Raw genomic sequence first — 19,878 nt, forward strand, 5'->3', positions numbered from 1 at the left:
CAACATCTGATGCATCCTTATTCATTAAATGGACCTCAGCCTATGTCTTGTTTATTCTGGTGTATGTGGATGATATCTTGATCACTGGTTCAAATAATATGACCCTTAAATCTTGTATTGCTGATTTGGATATACATTTTGCATTAAAGACTCTTGGTTCAGTTAATTACTTCCTAGGGTTTGAGGCCTTTCGAGATACCAGTAGTATATACTTGACTCAATCTAAATATGGTCTAGACTTGCTGAAAAAGGCTAACATGCAAGATTGTAAACCCTGTGATTCACCCATGGTTTCTGGTGTTTGCTTGACTGATGAGGGTGATGTTTTTCCCAATCTATCTTTGTATAGGACTCTCATTGGGTCTCTACAATATCTTACCTATACATGTCCTGACATTACCTTTGTTGTTAACAAATTAAGTCAATATTTGTCTGTTCCTAAAGTGCAGCACTGGACTACCTGCAAGAGACTACTTAGATACATCAAAGGGACAATTTGTAGCATCCCGCATCAAGCGATAGGAAGGATCGAAACAACTTACCTTGATGGGCTTACGCGAACTTCTCAGGAGTCACCCATGCTTAAGCTTCCCCAGCTCAAGCATGCTTAATCTGGGAGTTCTTTGCCTACATTCAGTCCAAAAGATATCTAGCTGGTATAGTTTCCTTTCTTACTTATTCTCGATATATACTACCATTCTCTGGACTCTTGGGGTATTGCATTCTCCCCCCCTTGAGCACATGACATTTTCGTCATGCGACCTTACAACTGGTCCCAAATCTTCTCCCATTTGGGGGTTGTCATCCTAAAAGCCTGCTAGGAGCCGTTCCTTGTTCAGGCCCTCGCGCCTTGGCGCCACTTCCTGCCCTCATCGGACCGCCTTCTCCAAGGGTCAGCTTTGATACCAAAACTGTAGTGGCCCACTCCCAGATAGTCCCGCTAGCATAGGATATCCGAAAGGAAGCCATCACAATGATGATATAGAACAATAACATACAACACCACATTACAATTCTTAGATAAATTCAGCGGAAACCAATATAAAGATTTACAATATCTTGGCACCATGGCCTACACAAATGAAATATAAGGGCATTAATAAATTTTACAACATAAAATTTCCTCACACGTGCCCTCATCACAAACACTAACTTAGACTATCTAGTCTGGGAGGTCTCTGTACACCTCTAACCCTGGGCTCTAGCCCCACTGGCCTCGCCCGCAACCACTGCTTTACCTTTACTTGGAATGACATGAGAGTAAACAAGATGAGTCACAAGGGTCAGGAAGTATATATAAAAAACCATGGAGATATAGAATTAAAGGCATGAATAACCAAGATAGAGTAAACGACTCTATGAAAAGATATCAATATGCACAACTCATAAGTTTTTCATTTACAACCATTTCACATGCCGTGATTATTATGCACACCACGTAATCATTTCTATGCTCATGCACATGCATCAATAGCAAGGAATTTTTCACATAATTCCCAAGGCTCCCACAACCAATATATCCATACATGAATATATATTCATCATAAAAATACATCAATAAGCAATAATAATTTGAGCCTCGCCTACTGGGTTGATGGCCACCTCACTCGCGTCAAGCGCTCGTAGGATATCTTTTTCTCACCCACGGATATAGTCGCCGTGCAAAATAATAAGTGCGCAAATCAATATAATCATGCATCATATAAGCATATCCCAATTTCATATCAATCCTCAATGATTAAGAAAAATCTCATATGATACTTATAGAAATGCCTAACCTATATTCATGGTATATTTTTACCCCAACAACAATCGTAAGAAACCAAAATTTATATATGCAAGAAATATCAAATCTTGCATGACGCTAGACCCTAATCAAGAAATGCGTCATTCCCTAAGAAATATACGGTGAATCGAAACCCTATTAAAGCTTTTGAATAAAATACTTCAAGTATTTAAGAAAAATGATCAAGGGTAAACATCACCTCAATTATAGAAAGAATAGCCAACATAAAAGGATTAATTAGGCAAAATTTTAGAAAATTTTCAGATTTTGAAGTCTAACTTCAAGGGCCTATTTCGGGTTCATATCTCAGTCAAATATCATGAATCATACATCAAATCAAAGCCTCGGATCTCTAGTTTCTGAAACAACAACCAGATCAAGAATTGAAAATAACCACAAGGAGATATCACAAAAAGACCGAAACAGGGCAGAATTTGTAATAGCAAAATTTTAGAATTCTAGATAGAATTCAACAAGTCTGTTACAGGTTCAAATCATAACCAAAATTTCAAATCTTATATCAAATCGAAGCTTATGATGTCTAGTTTATGGAGAAACAAACGGATTGCAAATCGGATATAATCAAAGAGCGTTATACCCCAAAAATCAAAACAAGGACAGATTATCCGAAAATAGAGCATAAATTTTTCAGATTCTGAGCAAGAATTAACAAGGCTGTTGTAGGCTCAAAATGGAACCAAAAATTCTAAAAAAAAAAAATATAAAACGAAGCTTATTGAGTCTAGTTTACACAAAAACAAACGAATTTTGAATCGGATATAACCACAGAGAGTTATACCCTAAAAACCAAAGCAAGGTCAGATTACTCAAAGCAGTAAAATTTGCAGATCTTAGTAGGGATTTACAGGGCTATCACGAGCTCAAATCTTAATAAAAAAATTCGATTCTTGTGTCTAAAATGAAGGTTAAGATGTCTAGTTTACATCCCAACAAACGGATCTCAATTTGAATATAAACACAAGGAGTTATAGGCCATAGGCCAAAGAACACAACATGGTCAGTGAATCCGAAATTAAGGGCAAAAACTTAAAATTGTAGGGAACAAGCCTTCTAAGATGAAAAGAAGGTTGAAGAACTTGCACAATTATAATGAGAAGAAGAATAAGATCTTGCATATAAAACAATAAGGAAGAGAACTTGCCTTAGAAGATGAAACCCAAAGAAGAACTTGAGGAAGCTCTTGAAAATCCCTTTGCTTGAAGCTCCAATGAAGGTTAACAATGGAGGAAGAAGAAGAAAGGAGGAGAAGAAGAAGACAATCGGGAGAGGGAGAAGGGAGCAAGAAAGCAAGAAAGAGGAAAAGGAGGAGGAAATGGGGGAGGAGTTGTCTCCAATCCAACCCCTCTTTTGGCTTCCCTAATTTGCCCCTCACATAACACACACATAATTCAAATATCTCTTGCCCTTTAGGTCATTTTGTCATTTTCTTAATCTTTTTCCTTTTTAATTAAGATACCACTCTCTATGCCCATGGCCCAGCCCAAGTCCAAATATATGGCCCAATTCAACTAAGGCTCAATGGACTTTTCTTGAAATTTGAATTCAACCCAATTCATTTACAGTTAAAATTTAAATACTTATCAATGGCCTAATTCAAACAAGGCCTAAACCTATTTAGCCCACAACTTTGAGACTTTTCAACACATTTCATTTATACTCACAAAGACATTGATCCACTTACATTTATTTTCCCACAAAATATTATCTTCATTAATTTGTCCCATTACCAACACATATAATATTTTTAACACTTAATTCAATAAAAACAAAAAATTCTAATGCTCGAAAGAAAATACCACTCGACATCTAGACCCAGCAACGGGTCGTTACAATTTGAAGATAAGTTAGGTGGGAAACAACACCAGCTGGATACCTTTTGGGCTGAATGTAGGCAAAGAACTCTCGGATTAAGCATGCTTGAGCTGGAGAAGCTTAAGGATGGGTGACCCCTGGGAAGTTCGCGTAGGCCCATCAGAGTAAGTTGTTCCGGTCCTTCCTATCGTTCGATGCTGGATGTTACAAGTGGTATTAGAGCAACTTGGACCGTGTACTAGGCAAAGGCTGGGGTACTGGACCGGGGACACTAGACAGGAGATCATTAGTAGGCTATAAAAGCAAAAGTTTGGGATGAGAGGAGTCTCTGTATGCATAAGAATGACGGGTAGAGTTAAGGGTGTGTTTAGTGGTTTAAATAAGGTTAAGTTATGATAGTGTTCTAAAAGTAATTTGATTGTGCAGGAAAATGAGTGGACGTCGAGGAAGGTCGTCGACTCATACTCGAGGCCGAGGTCAGGCTATTCTTACACCTGTTCCTACCCCTACACCACCTCTCGCACCTGCTACTCCATGGGAGTCTACGACGTAGTTACGACAGGAGGTGAGCGAGCTGAGAGGTACAATGGCCACCATGTTGAGACATCTTGAGGCCTTTATGGCAAACCTAGAGAGATAGGGTCAGGTATCTCAGGGGGTAGGAAATGAACCAGGGTTGAATGAAAATAATAATGGGCAAACTTCGAACCCAGTGAATCAGGGAATGGAGCCCCAGGGGACAGATGGAAATGCGGGAAGCCAGCTAGTAAGGAACTTTATGACTCTCAGGCCTCCAGAGTTCCATGGAGGGGCAGAAGCACCAGCAGCAGAGGACTGGATGTTATCTATAGAGAAGCACCTTCGGACTATAGGGTGCAGTGATGCTCAAAAGGTCCAGTTGGCGACATTTCTGTTTCGAGGGGATGCTAAGAGGTGGTGGGAAACCACTAGGCAGAGATTCAGGGGTAGAGGGCCATCATGGCAGAGTTCAGCGAAGCATTCAATGACACTTATTTCTCTGCCTGGATCCGTGACCAAAAGACCTACGAGTTCATTGAGTTAACTCAGGGGAACAAATCAGTAGCACAGTATGAGGCAGGGTTTACTTCTCTGGCAAGGTTTGCTCCAGACTCAGTATCTACAAATGAGAAGAAGGTAGCGAAGTTTTAGCGCGAACTACGTATTGAGATTAGATATCAGTTGGCCGATGCTCAACTCACAGATTATGCTACAGTGGTGCAGAGGGCCTACATAATTGAGAGGGAGAGAAATGAGTTGAGAGCAGCACATGCAACTTCACGGGGAGCGAGTTCATTTTGTGGATAGGGCAGTGATAAGAAGAGGAAGGGGCTGCCAAGTTCAGTAGGTAATGCATCTGATACCCCACCATGTAAGACTTGTGGTAGAAAACATCGAGGTTAGTGTCGGACATGTTACACTTGTGGGTAGATAGGGCACCTATAGAAGGATGCCCATAGAGAGTGGGCATGACAGGCGACAGAGAAGTGATTTGTTACCGGTGTGGTTGGAAGGGGCACAAGTCTAATCTTTGTATTCAACTACCACGACAAGGAGGACAGAAATCTGGGAATCAGGGTTACAAGCAAGGTCAGAGGTCGACAGTACCCAGAGTTCAGGGCACGGCTCCACTTTTGGCACTACCATAGGGACCGTACACCAAAGATGCTGGCAGACCCCACGTTCAAGGGCGACTATTGGCTTTACTACAGCTGATGCTGAGAAGGGGAAGGATACGGTGCAAGGTATCCTCTCCTTATATGATATTGACGTGCGTGTTTTATTTGACACAGGATCCACACACTCTTTTGTTGCACCTCGAGTTGTATGTTTTATTCCAATTCTTAGAACATTACAGCTGTATTATTTGATTGTGTCTATGCCGAGGAATGTGGAATTGGTATGTAGAGAAGTTTATAGGGTTTGTAAAATTATGGTGCATGATAAGGAGCTCCCAGGAAATTTGATAGTATTGGACATAAAAGATTTTGATCTTATTTTGGACATGGATTGGCTATTTCAACATTATGCCAAGGTTGATTGTCAGCATAAGGTAATTCATTTTGAGTTGCCTCAGCAGCCGGTTATAGTGTATCGAGGCATTAAGCCTATGAGCTCCACACCCATGATTTCTGTAATGAAGGCAGAGAAGTTGGTGCGACATGGATGCGAGCCATATTTGGCTTTTGTGACGACAAATTAGGAGAATAAGACAGAGTTGCTAGACATTCCAGTAGTTTAGGAATTTCCAGATGTGTTTCCTGAAGAATTGTCGGGATTGCCACTGCCGAGGGAGATTGAGTTTTCTATAGAGTTGGTGCCATGTGCGCAGCCTATTTCCAAGGCTCCTCATAGAATGGCGGTTAATGAATTCAAGGAACTGAAGGTGCAATTGCAAGAACTGATTGAGAAGGGATTCATCCGCCCGAGTGCCTCACCTTGGGGTGCTCCAGTGTTGTTTGTGAGGAAGAAAGATGAATCCGTGAGACTATGCATTTACTACCAGCAGTTAAATCAGGTGACATTGAAGAATAAATATCCTCTCCCACGTGTTGATGATTTGTTAGACCAACTCTGGGGAGCCTCAATCTTTTCGAAGATTGATTTGAAATCAGGGTATCATCAAGTGAGGGCCAGAGAAGAAGATGTGCAGAAGACAGTATTTCGCACCTAGTATGGCCATTATGAGTTTGTGGTCATGCCCTTCTGGTTGACGAACGCCCCAACAGTCTTCATGGATTTGATGAACAAGGTATTTAGGGAATACTTGGATTGTTTTGTTATTGTGTTCATCGATGATATCCTTATTTACTCGCCGAGCTTGGAAGAACATAAGACCCATCTTAGGGCAGTTGCAAAGGCTTATAGAAGAATAGTTGTATGCAAAATTCAGCAAGTGTGATTTTTGGCAACGAAAGGTGAGTTTCTTGGGACATGTAGTGTTTCGCGAGGCTATTGCAGTGGACCCTGAAAATGTAAAGGTAGTGGTTGATTGGCCCAGACCAACTATTGTGACTGATATTTGAAGCTTTTTGGGATTGACAGGCTATTATAAGAGATTCATCGAGGGATTCTCCAGATTATCCTTGCCCATGACCAGATTGACTCGGAAGGGAGTAAAGTTTGAGTGGAATGAGGCATGTGAAAATTGCTTTCAAGAGTTGAAAAAGAGGTTGACAACGATTCCAGTGTTAGCTATTCCCAAGAGTGGGGAAAAGTTCACTATCTTCAGTGATGCTTCACATTCTGGATTAGAATGTGTTCTGATGCAGGATGGGCGAATGAATGCCTATGCCTCGAGATAGTTGAAGAAACATGAGATGAACTACCCTACACTTGACTTGGAATTGGAAGCAGTGGTATTTGCACTCAAGATATGGAGGCATTACTTGTACGGGGAGAAGGTGGAGATTTATATAAATCATAAGAGCTTAAAGTATCTCTTCTCCCAAAAAGATTTGAATATGCGACAACGCAGATGGATAGAGCTTTTCAAGGACTATGATTGTGAAATTTTGTATCACCCGGGAAAGGCCAATGAGGTGGCTGATGCGCTTAGTCGCAGGGGAGCTTCCATAGCAGTTATGATGGTCCAGGAATGGACGCTATTGAGATAGATGGGTGAGATGTCTATCTCTAGTCCTGATGAGAGGCCTATCGTGTGTTGTTCTTACATGAGGGTGCAATCTGATTTGATTGAGCAAATTTGAGTTCAACAGCCACATGATGTGAAATTGGCCCAGATTTTGGTAGATGTGGAAAAGTTTTTCTCAGTGGGATTTAGTCAGAGGGGTGAGGGCATGTTGCTATTTCAGGGGCGGATTTGTGTTCCCGATGATGCAAAGATTAGGAATGGAATCTTGTCAGAAGCTCACAAGTCTCGTTATACTATCCATTCGGGCATGACAAAGATGTATCATAATCTTCGTTGACAATTTTGGTGGGATGGTTTGAAAAGAGATGTGGTAAAGTATGTTTCGCAATGTGTGGTGTGTCAACAAATTAAGGCGGAACATCAGAGACCAGCCGGTCTCCTACAGTCGTTATCTATTCCGGAGTGGAAGTGGGACAATATATCCATGGACTTTGTGACGGGTTTGCCTAGGACAGTGAAGGGGCACGATGCCATATGGGTAATAGTGGACAGGTTAACTAAATCAACCCACTTCTTACCAATAAAGAAGACTTATCCTCTGAACCGCTTAGCGAAGATATACATTGAGGAGATCATGAGACTGCATGGTATTCCATCTAGTATTGTGTCGGATTGGGATCCTCGTTTTACTTCACATTTTTTGGAGGCTCTACATGGTGCTTTGGGCACTAAGTTGAGATTCAGTACTGCATTTCATCCGCAGACTAATGGGCAGACTAAGAGGACGATCCAAACACTGGAGGATATGCTTAGGGCATGCGTATTGGATTTTCATGGTAGTTCGGACGATTATTTGCCGTTAGTGGAATTTGCCTACAATGATAGTCATTACGCGAGTATTGGGATGCCACCTTATGAGGCATTATATGGCAGGCCGTGTAGATCGCTCATTTGTTGGGAGGAATTGGGAGATAGAGCATTGTTGGGACTCGAGGTCATTGAACAGACAACAAAAAAAGATCCGAACTATTAAGGTCTGAATGAAAACAGCTCAAGATAGACAAAAGAGTTACGTGGATAAAAGACGACGTGACATGGAATTTGATGTGGGTGATCATGTATGGTTGAGGGTAATGCCCATGAAGGGTGTGCGTCGATTTGGAGTTTCGGGGAAGCTTAGTCCCCGTTATATTAGACCGTTTGAAATTTTGGAGCAAGTTGGGACTTTGGCATACAGGTTGGCTTTGCCACCTCAATTATCCGGTGTTCACAACGTCTTCCACGTGTCTATATTGAGGAAGTATGTGCTGGATCCCAAACATATTATTAATTATCAGACCATAGAGGTCAGAGATGATGTTTCTTATGAGGAAATGCCAGTCAGTATATTGGAATAGAGGGAGAAAGTATAGAGAAACAGGACGATCCCATTTGTGAAAGTCCAATGGCAGCGTCACTCTCCAAACGAGGCTACTTGGGAGCTTAAGGATGAGATGAGGCATCTCTTTCTCCAATTGTTTGCGTGGCCAGGTATGAATTTGGGGGACCAAATTCTTTAAAGGGGGAAAAAATTGTAACGACCCGTTGGTGGGTCTAGATGTCGAGTGGTATTTTCTTTCGAGCATTAGAATTTTTGGTCTTTATTGAATGAAGTGTTGGAAATATTATATGTATCGGTAATGGGGCAAATTAATGAAGATAATAATTGTGGGAAAATAAATATAAGTGGATCAATGTCTTTGTGAGCATAAATGAAATGAGTGGAAAAGTCTCAAGGTTGTGGGTTAAATGGGTTTGGGCCTTATTTGAATTAGGCCATTGATAAGTATTTAAATTTTAACTGTAAATGAATTGGGTTGAATTCAAATTTCAAGAAAAGTCCATTGGGCCTTAGTTGGATTGGGCCATACATTTGGGCTGAGCCATGGGCATAGAAAGTGGTATCTTAATTAAAAAGGAAAAAGATTAAGAAAATGACTTAAAAGGTAAGAGATATTTGAATTATGTGTGTGTTATGTGAGCGGCAAATTAGGGAAGCCAAAAGAGGGGTTGGATTGGAGACAACTCCTCCTTCTTTTCCTCTTTCTTGCTCCCTTCTCCCTCTCCCGATTGTCTTCTTCTTCTCCTCCTCCTTTCTTCTTCCTCCTCCATTGTTAACCTTCATTAGAGCTTCAAGCAAAGGGATTTTCAAGAGCTTCATCAAGTTCTTTTTTGGGTTTCATCTTCTAAGGCAAGTTTTTTTCCTTATTGTTTCATATGCAAGATCTTATTCTTCTTCTCATTATAATTGTGCAAGTTCTTCAACCTTATTTTCATCTTAGAAGGCTTGTTTCCTTCAATTTTAAGTTTTTGCCCTTAATTTTGGACTCATTGACCATGCTGTGTTCTTTGGCCTATAACTCCTTGTGTTTATATCCAAATTGAGATCCGTTTGTTAGGGTGTAAACTAGACATCTTAAGCTTCATTTTAGACACAAGAATTGAATTTTTTATTAAGATTTGAGCCCGTGATAGCCCTATAAATCCCTGCTAAGATCTACAAATTTTACTGCTTTGAGTAATCTGACCTTACTTTGGTTTTTAGGGTATAACTCTCTGTGGTTATATTCGATTCAAGATCCGTTTGTTTCTGTATAAACTAGACTCGATAAACTTCGTTTTATATATATATATTTTTTGGAATTTTTGGTTGCATTTTATGCCTACAGCAGCCTTGTTAATTCTTGACCAGAATCTGAAAATTTTCTGCTCTGTTTTCGGATAATCTGTCCTTGCTTCGATTTTTGGGGTATAACGCTCTTTGGTTATATTTGATTTGCGATCTGTTTGTTTCTCCATAAACTAGATATCATAGGCTTCGATTTGATATAAGATTTGAAATTTTTGGTTATGATTTGAACCCATAACAGACTTGTTGAATACTATCTAAAATTCTGAAATTTTGCTATTACAAATTCTGCCTTGTTTTGGTCTTTGTGGGATATCTCCTTATGGTTATTTCCAATTCTGGATCTGGTTGTTGTTTCAGAAACTAGAGATCCGAGACTTCGATATGATATATGATTCATGATATTTGACTGAGATATGAACCCGAAATAGACCCTTGAAGTTAGACTTCAAAATCTGGAAATTTTCTAAAATTTTGCCTAATTAATCCTTTTATGTTGGCTATTCTTTCTATAATTGAGGTGATGTTTACCTTTGATCATTTTTCTTAAATACTTGAAGTATTTTATTTAAAAACCTTAATAGGGTTTCAATTCACCCTATATTTCTTAGGGAATGATGCATTTTTTTATTAGAGTCTAGGGTTTAGAGTTATGCAAGATTTGATATTTCTTGCATGTATAAATTTTGGTTTCTTACGATTGTTATTGGGGTAAAAATATACCATGAATATAGGTTGGGAATTTCTATAAGTATGATATGAGTTTTTTCTTAATCATTGAGGATTGACATGAAATTGGGATATACTTATGTGATGCATGATTATATTGATTTGCGTACTTATTATTTTGTGTGGCGGTTATGTCTGTGGGTGAGAAAATGATATCCTATGAACGTCTAACGCGGGTGAGGTGACCATCATCCCGGTAGGCGAGGCTCAAATTATTATTGCTTGTTGGTGTATTTTTATGATGAATATATATTCATGTATGGATATATTGGCCGTGGGAGCTTTGGAAATTTTGTGGAAAATTCCTTATTATTGATGCATGTGCATGAGTATGGAAATGATTACGTGGTGTGCATAATAATCACGGCATGAGAAATGGTTGTAAATGGAAAACGTATGAGTTGTGTATACTGATATCTTTTCATAGAGTTGTTGTTTACTCTATTTTGGTTATCCATACCTTTGATTCTATATCTCCATGTTTTTTATATATATTTGTTGAGCCTTGTGGCTCACCTTGTTTAGTCTCATGTCATTCCAGGTAAAGGTCAAGTAGTGGTTGAGGGCGAGGCCAATGGGGCTAGAGCCCATGGTTAGAGGTGTACAGAGACCTCCTAGATCAGATAGTCTATGTTAGTGTTTGTGATGAGGGCACGTGTGAGGAAATTTTATGTTGTAAAATTTGTTAGTGCCCTTATATTTCATTTGTGTAGGCCATGGTGCCAAGATGTTGTAAACCTTTATGTTGGTTTCTGTTGAATTTATCTAGGGATTGTAATGTGGTGTTGTATGTTATTGTTCTATATCATCTTTGTGATGACCTTCTTTCGGATATCCTATGCTAGCGGGACTATCCGGGAGTGGGCCACTTCACAATTGGATTGGGCTTGTGGTTCTCTTCCTCAATTGGTGATTTGTCTTTAACAGTGTACACAAATGCAGACCATGCTGACTGCAAGGAGGACAGCTAGTGGTTTCAGTGTTTTTCTTGGACACAATTTGATTGTGTGGGGATCTAAGAAGCAATCTGTGGTGGCTAGATCAGTAGGAGAAGCTGAGTACAGGGCTGTAGCACTTGGAGTTACTAAACTGTTGTGGTTGAGGTCCTTATTTGTTGAATTGGGATATCCGTGTAATGCTACCTCAGTTGTTTGGAGTGATAATTTGGTAGCAAAAAGTATGGCTGAGAACCCTGTGTTCCATTCTCGTACTGAGCATATCGAGATAGATGTACCAAGCTTGGACTTAAGGTGTCTCCTTTGCAGAGAAATACCTATGATACTTCATGTTCCAGCAGGTTGTAGATCACAGAGTGTTCCCCTACCGAGGAGTTTGATTTAAGGGGGAGTGTGGAAACATAAGTATTTTGTATTGTTGTTCTTGATTGTCTTGTTGTACTTAAGTTTTATCATTCATTGTGTTTCCGTTCTTATGGTTATTTGTTAGTTAGGCACCTAGGCGCTGTTTATTACTAAGAGTGCTACGCTATGTATATATATAGCTGCACCTTTTGTTTGTTAGATGATGTTCTCATTTTTCTTGGATTAGTGAAATTACCGAGAGTCTTCTTCTTATTCCTCTCCCTCTCGTGATCTCAGTATTTTGTGCCCTAGTATTTATTACACTTTTGTGCTGTTCCACATCAATTTTGGTCATTGATTATGAGTTTTTTGTCAAGCCTCTTTGGAGTTTACTTCTTTCATGGTGATGATCTGAGACTCTGAGTATACTAAGATTTGATATTCTATCGGCAATTATGGTGGCAGGCTCTCTGAAATCAGTTAACTAGATTTCTGTTGCTCTTAATGATTAGTATTGGTAACAGCTTTTATCCATTAGACTCATTCTGGACATGGTGCTTCTTCGAATTTACTAGATCACTTTGGTCCTCTTCAAGATCTCAATCATATTTCAATTTAAGTTGCTTGAGTAAATGAAAAACATCCCAAGATTATTTCCCTTGTTTTTTTTGGTTGCAATGGCTCTCTCTCTACCAGTCCATTACTCTGTAAAAGTATGATCCATTACTGCATAAAAGTTAATTGTACTTTCTGGAACTGCTATGCTTTGATCAATAAAGACAGAACAACTAATAAACTTTTAAATTTTTTATGTTTATAATATGATAATCTTTTCATCTATTTACATATTTTTATGACTCTTTTGTGTACCTAAGTGCTTTTACCAAGGGAAAAAAAAGCATTTTATTCTGAATTTGAGTATCATCCTGCAATGACAGACGAGCTAGAATTTATGTAAACCAACCCCACACAGTGGGACTAAGGCTTGAGATGATGTTTCCTGGAAAATGGCACACCAGAAGTACATTACTAACTGCTGCTTGCTGTGAATACAGGCTGTTCAGGTGCTTTTGGCATCTCGTGAACGCTTGAATACAGAAAAATCAAATGATCGTGGTACCAGTGCTGATGAGAGTACTTATCAGTTGGTGGATCCAATCCAAGTGAGTTGTGACTGGCAATGGTTCTGAAATCTAGCATTCTTGGGGTGGCACCATTCCTAAGAGTTTCTCTCTTCAGAAATCACATGCATGTGGCTTGTAAATAGCTTCCTGCAAAGTTGATTGATTGGTTAATTTATTCTTTAGAAAATTCCTAGTCCTTTTTTCCTCCTTTTTCTGCTTGTTTATTTGTTTTGTGTCAATGATATATTGGAAATGGTTACCATGCATCCTTCACTTGTTTCACTTGCAATATGAAAAGCCACTATTTTATCATTTGTTCTGTTGACAAGATTTTTGTTAGTTATCTTATATTTGCACTTGTCTTGAATTTATTGTTTTCTTATTTGCCCATTTTCATACTTAAACAACAACATTAAAAGTTTTTATTGCATAATAAACATATGAAATTTTGTCAATAAGATATGAAGTATATGAGAAGGATTTTCTGTAATTGAAATTCAATTTCTCTATTATTATTAGGTTCCCCAAAAAGAAAAGAAATAGTCAAATCTCAAAGCTTCAAACGCTCAAAATGTTTCCCTTTGTTTTGCTTTTGCAGACCTTCTAAGCACATCCATTATTGGATCAATCCTTCTTTTGTGTTTGTCTGGTTCAATATATGTACTTCTGCAATGTTCTTCTCATGGATTTTTCTTCTTCTTCTTTTTGGTATGTTTTTATTGAAATATACCATTTCTGCGACCAGTTAAAATGGATGGTATTCCAGTCCATCAGCATTTTTCTTTTCATTCCATCCTGGACCATTTAGCATCCTATTTTATTTGCATCATCTAGATCATTGAGGCCGAAATTGCAGAGGGCTGTTTTTCTGCATACTTTAGCAACTTCACAAATTCATTTTTCTGTTCGCGTTTTGGTAAAGTTGTGTTCCTTATGCCATATGTCAGTTCTTCATTTCTGTAACCATGTCCTTCAGTTATAATCCATACTTGAGCTTGGAATTTGATGATGACCCTACTTACTTTTAGAGCAAAATAATTTAGTCTTTTAACATGATAGGCAATGTATTATCCATCCTTTCCAAAAATATTTATACACCATTCCTTATTGTATGACACTTCTATGCATGGGATCTTTTTATTTTCTTCTATGACATGTTATTTTCAGGTTGAAATGCTTCTTGGGAAAGCCTACTCTGATTGGGGACACGTCAGTGATGCTGTATCTGTTTATGATCAACTCATCTCCAGCCACCCTGATGACTTTCGAGGTTACCTAGCAAAGGTAATTACTATTTTTCCAAGCATATTGTGGTTCAGATTAATTCTTGTTGCTTTGTCTTTTTAACAAGTTTCTGAGGTTTGATGGGTGTGCATTTCTTTCCTCCACAAAGAAATGCCTGACCTTGAACTGGAAATTCTTATCACCATCCTGAGTATTTTATGGGCGAGAAATGTTCTTCTTTGCTGAATAGTAAAATAATCTCATTTAATCAAATATCTAAATATCATTGTGCATTATAGTTTGAGCAGTTTCCCGCTGAGGCAATGGAGATAGCAGAGCATTTTAAATGTACTTCCCTTGAGAGCTTAACGTGGCATTTTGAGGGCAGTTCTATATCAGTTTTATAGATTTGTTTTTGGAGGTTTTCTTTTCTTTTCTGTTTTTTTTTTTTTTGGAGGGTGGTGAGGTGGGGGAGGGGAGCAAGAGATTTAATTGCTGGGGTCCTTAAATATATATATATATATATATAAAACTATGCAAGGACCAAATAATATGATGATTCTTACTATATGTTTAACAATTGTACTGGTTCCAACCTAATTTGCACCTCATGTTGATTGGGACACATTTTTGACTGGTGCCCCTTGGTGGATGTTAGCAAGTGGCTCCTACAGTCAAGAACAAGTTGGATCACTCTAAATCAAGAATTTTATTTAGCTTCAATTATTTTCCAATATCTTTCTGTTATTGGTTAGTGCATCATTGCAACATTTAAATTTGAATGCCAAAATTTTCTGATGCAAAACTATAACCTATAAATTCACCTCAGCTTTTTTATTAGATGATATAGTGTAATTGTTCTTTTTGTTGGAAAATTATGAATACCCAAAAATAATGGCACAACACACAGGAATATTCATAATTGAGCATTTTGTCAGCCTACTAATTTCTAAGACACGAGGTCTTTTATTATTATTATTTTCTTTGATTGAGCTGGTCCGCCAGTGAAGGATAATCAGAGGGAACTCCACAGCTAATGAGCAGCTGTGATGGAAAAGGCATCATGAAGAATAAAGGTATCCTAGTGCATGAGGTTCATTGCTTTTCAAAGGCGGGGGGAGGGGTTATTTTTTATTTTATTTTTTTAAGCACCTATACCTTTTCTTTCTAAAGAGGTGGTTTCACAACTTGAACCCACCCGTGACTTCCTGTCACAAAGGAATAACCTTCCATTTTTCCACCAAGGCTCACCCTCAATAGGCATTACAAAGGAATGATCTCTCAATATTCCTTGATACTAACAGATCCAACCTATACACACCAGAATAAATGTACAGCTAACTATTTCAGAATATTATAATTCACCATATCAATAGCCAGGCACATCGAACTTTTGCAATTATAAAATGCTTTTAACTTTAAAATATAATAAGATAGAATATGTCTTTTGTATACGTATTGTGTGAAACCAAGACATATATGTCTGTATAAATATACACACAGAGAAAGAACACACATCACCAGTCCATGGTCTGTCTTTAGTATCTTGCTCTTAAGATGTATGGGGAGTGGATATGGACCTGATGACATAATGGAGATGAGATGAAGAATAAAATATCCTCTCTTTTCCATCAAAACAGCCAAAATATTTCCATTTTCTAGGAGATCAACATGAAATATTCCTACTGAAACATGTTGGAACTTCCTAGAACTCACCAAAACTCTACAAACCATATCCAAAATAATGTTGGTTCAATACTCATTACAAATATTTGATAAAAATTGTTCATTTCATATTTTCTATTAAAATATGATATTGGAAAACAAATGAGACCTAAAGTTTATTTCAGTGGAGAAAAAAAAAATGCCAAAGAGAAGGAACATGTTTAAAGATACATATTCTTTCTTCAACCTTCCAGAAAATATGGTCATAGACGGAGATAATTGAAGTGCTAGAATTTTTATCACTAACCCCACCTAGTGGGATAAGGCTTGTGATATTGATCATTAGTTCCATTGAGTGGAAGGACGTGTAGACTTCAAAAACATGTACTATTATTCAATTATTGAGTTTGAACTGCATTTCTATATTTTATAGATTTTGTTCCAAACGTTTTCATGTTTCTGATTATTTTTGTTGCTGCCTATGTGTTTGCCAAACATTTCCAAATAATTTGTCTTTGAACTACCTTTGGGCTACACAAACAGTAAACTGAAACTATATTTTGATCCTTGAGACCAAAGTAATAAAACAAGCTTCTAATTCGAGTGATAGCAATACTCAAATCAACATCAACCTCCCTCTTCCCCCTTGTACTTGGGGATGGAAGTGGGTCGGTTATAAGGGTAAATTGCATCAACCTGCCACGATCCATTTAAAAGCTCTCATTCTAGCCCCACTAACCCCCTTGCCCGCCCCCATCTACCTCCTACACCCATATACCCATTTAAACTCCTAATTTCCCATTTATGCTTTCCTCTTCCCCCCTTGTATTTATGTACGTGCATATATAAATATATACAAATATTATATGTATACATAAGACATATATATACATACACATATGTAAGCATGCATATATACTAATACCATATATGTATGTACACGCGCGCGCTTGCGCGTATGTGTACATATGTGTATACATGTGTAAATATTTTGACAAATATATGTATATAAGTATTTGTTATCAATGAATGAGAAACATTTTCCACCCATTTCGTATGCTTAAATGGGTATGGGACAGGTTGGGCCAAACCAACCCAAATTGCGATCCTTACTTGTACTGCTATGAATTAAGAGATACTCGAGCAAAGATGTCAAAAGTGCCATTTCTTGTTCTGTAGTACAAAACAGAAAATTAGAAGGAAGGAATTACTGATGCTGATTGCAGTATCTTCATAAGCTTGTTCTTTTGTTGATTTGGTGATGCTTGGATACCTTCTTCTGCCCTTAACTCATCTGTAGAATAATGCTCTCTCATTGTAGTCAACACTATGGTTATTCTTTTATGAATAATTGCTGGTGAACTTTATTGTATTATTACTTCTGCAGGGAATTATTCTGAAAGAAAATGGTAGAGTTGGAGAGGCGGAGAGGATGTTTATACAAGTAAGTATATGGTTATGTTTCATGCACACATGTGACACTTGTTTTCTATCACTGAGACATGATTTGCCACTGAGAAAATTGGAGCCTTTTCAGTGTTTTAGCGTGCTAGAAAATTTTCATGTCTTAATACCTGGATTAATGTGACTAGTTCAACCATATAAACACAAGTAAATTACCGCTGTAGCTATGTGCATTATTAGAAATTATAGCACTAGTTTTCAGTAGCAAGGAAATAATACTTGAATTTCCGTTTCAAAAATGCATCCAGGCTCAAACTTCTAGCATAAATTAAAGAAACTGCAGTTCCCTCAACCTGTTGCAACAAACAATTCTTATAAGATGGTGATCATTTCCCAATTTTATTCCAGTGTTTTTGTTGGCCAACATATAAACTAGGAGCAAGTTTTGAAATAAAGTAGTACTATCCATAATACACACACACACACACACACACATATTTTGAGTAATAAAAGTAAGGCAGGGATGTATAATTTCTTTTTGGCTTTCATCTGCCAAAGTGCCTATTTATAAGAATACAGGGAGATGTTTAAAATTGTGAACTTGTGATAATTATAGAGGTACCAAGCTAATGAATCGCATATAGAACTTTGGGAGAAGGTAATTGAGCAAAGGTTAAATAGAGAAATTAAAGTTTCTGAAAGTCAACTTAGTTTTATACCTAATAGGTCAACAATGGAAGCTATCTAGTACTTAGAGGAACTAAAGTCTCTGAAAGTCAATTTAGTTTTATCCCTAATAGGTCAAAATGGAAGCAACCTAGCATCTATTTACTCGGACACCTGATTAAAAGGTCCAGAGATAAGAAAAAACAAAAACAAAATTAAAACAAAAAACAGCATAATATTAGAGTTGGAGAAATTCTATGACAAAGTCTTCATAGAAGTCTTGTGGAAGGTGTTGGAGAAGAATGCAGTTTGGAGTTTGGATTGCTTATATACGTTTATTAAGTTCATGTATCTTCAAGAAGAAACATGTGTTAAGATTTGTTGAGGATATAAATAGATTTTCTCAATTACAATTGAATTACGTCAACGATGTGCATCAACCCATTACCTCTTTGTTCTTGTGATATATAAACTCACAAAGCACATCCACAAAGAAGTGACTTGGTTTATTTTTTTTGTAGATGTTGTCTTGATGGGTAAGACAAAAACAAGTTGTGAATAATAAACTTGAATGATAGAGAAACACTTTAAGCTACATTTGTTAGGACCAAATGGAGGGAAAGGGAAAGAAATTCAGTCATTTCTTCATTTGATTGGTACAAAGGATTGGAATGGTCCATTCCCCGAGGAACAGCCATTCCATCAAAATGATAGAAAAGCTTTCCATCATAAACTAGATGGAAAGCTCACCCACTCTATGGAATAGGTGACACAATTACCTTTTTACCCTCGTAATATTCTTTTAATTACAAATTAACACATAATAAACCTCACAAATCATTCTTCAGTTTTTCATCAACCCATCTTTGTGGAGTCTTTCCTTGCCATTGCCACTTGCGTCCATCTACCGTTGTCGGCTGTCGTTACCGCCTGCGAGGTACATATTCGAACGTCATTTGCCGTCTTCCACCACAAACCACCATCTCCCTCCATCTTTTGTCGCTAGCCACCACGACTTTCTGTCTCCTTCGAACCATATCCTATCGAAAACCACCATTCATTGTCCCTCTTTCGCAGCTAGTAACACCGCGACCCACCCTCCTATCATCCTCCTCCAAAATTCACCAGAAACCACCCATTTTGTGACCTTCCATTTCATGCGACTAGATCTACCCGAAATGGCCGGGTTCCAACCCTGTTTCATTCGTCGTCAGACACCATGAACATCTGCCTAATTTGAACCATATCTTGCCAAAAACCACCATTCACTGCCCCTTCTCCACCACCAACACCACTGCAACCTACCCTCATTTTCTTCCTCTGCCAAAAGTCACCAAAAAACCACCCATTCCACGACCTTCTATCTCCCTAGATAAGCCCGAAATCACTGCATCCCAACCCTTCTCTTTCACTAACAGTCACTGCAACCATCCACCTCCTCCAAACTAGACATGGTTACAGTGGCGGAGTCAAGAACTTGGGTCGGGGGACATTACTTAATTGCCGCTCATCTTTTTTATTTCAGGGGAGGCATAGTAATTTATTCCAAGGCAATTTTAAAAGTTGTGTGTGTGTGTGTGTGTTGGGGGGGGGGGGGAATTGTACACCCTCACTAACATGTAGTTCCACCACTGATGGTCAGAATTGTTGTTACTCACCCTTCCTCTGCAGCCAGCACCAACGGGACCCACCCTTTTCTCTTTTGCTAGTGGCAAACGCCGCAAACCACCCCTCCCTCTCTTCCTTCCATTGCCAGATCCAATGGTTAGGGTTTACATTAACATGAAGCTAGTTTTTCTTAATTACATTACATATAATTATATTAAATTATGTGTTTTTTTAGCTATTAAACGTGAACAAATTTA

At 38.2% G+C, this 19,878-nt stretch overlaps 1 protein-coding gene across 2 annotated transcripts in view; it reads left to right on the plus strand.

Moving 5' to 3' along the window:
- LOC127790027 (uncharacterized) overlaps positions 1-19,878 on the plus strand; it is a 48,756-nt gene that overhangs the window by 26,793 nt on the left and 2,085 nt on the right. For both annotated transcript variants that reach the window (XM_052319251.1, XM_052319250.1), the window contains exons 12-14: positions 12,986-13,093; positions 14,222-14,338; positions 17,331-17,387. In XM_052319251.1, coding sequence (XP_052175211.1) covers positions 12,986-13,093; positions 14,222-14,338; positions 17,331-17,387 — 282 coding nt within the window. The remainder of the gene's footprint in view (positions 1-12,985; positions 13,094-14,221; positions 14,339-17,330; positions 17,388-19,878) is intronic.

Source organism: Diospyros lotus, chromosome 14, assembly GCF_014633365.1.
Source record: "Diospyros lotus cultivar Yz01 chromosome 14, ASM1463336v1, whole genome shotgun sequence".
NCBI classification, from domain to species: domain Eukaryota; kingdom Viridiplantae; phylum Streptophyta; class Magnoliopsida; order Ericales; family Ebenaceae; genus Diospyros; species Diospyros lotus.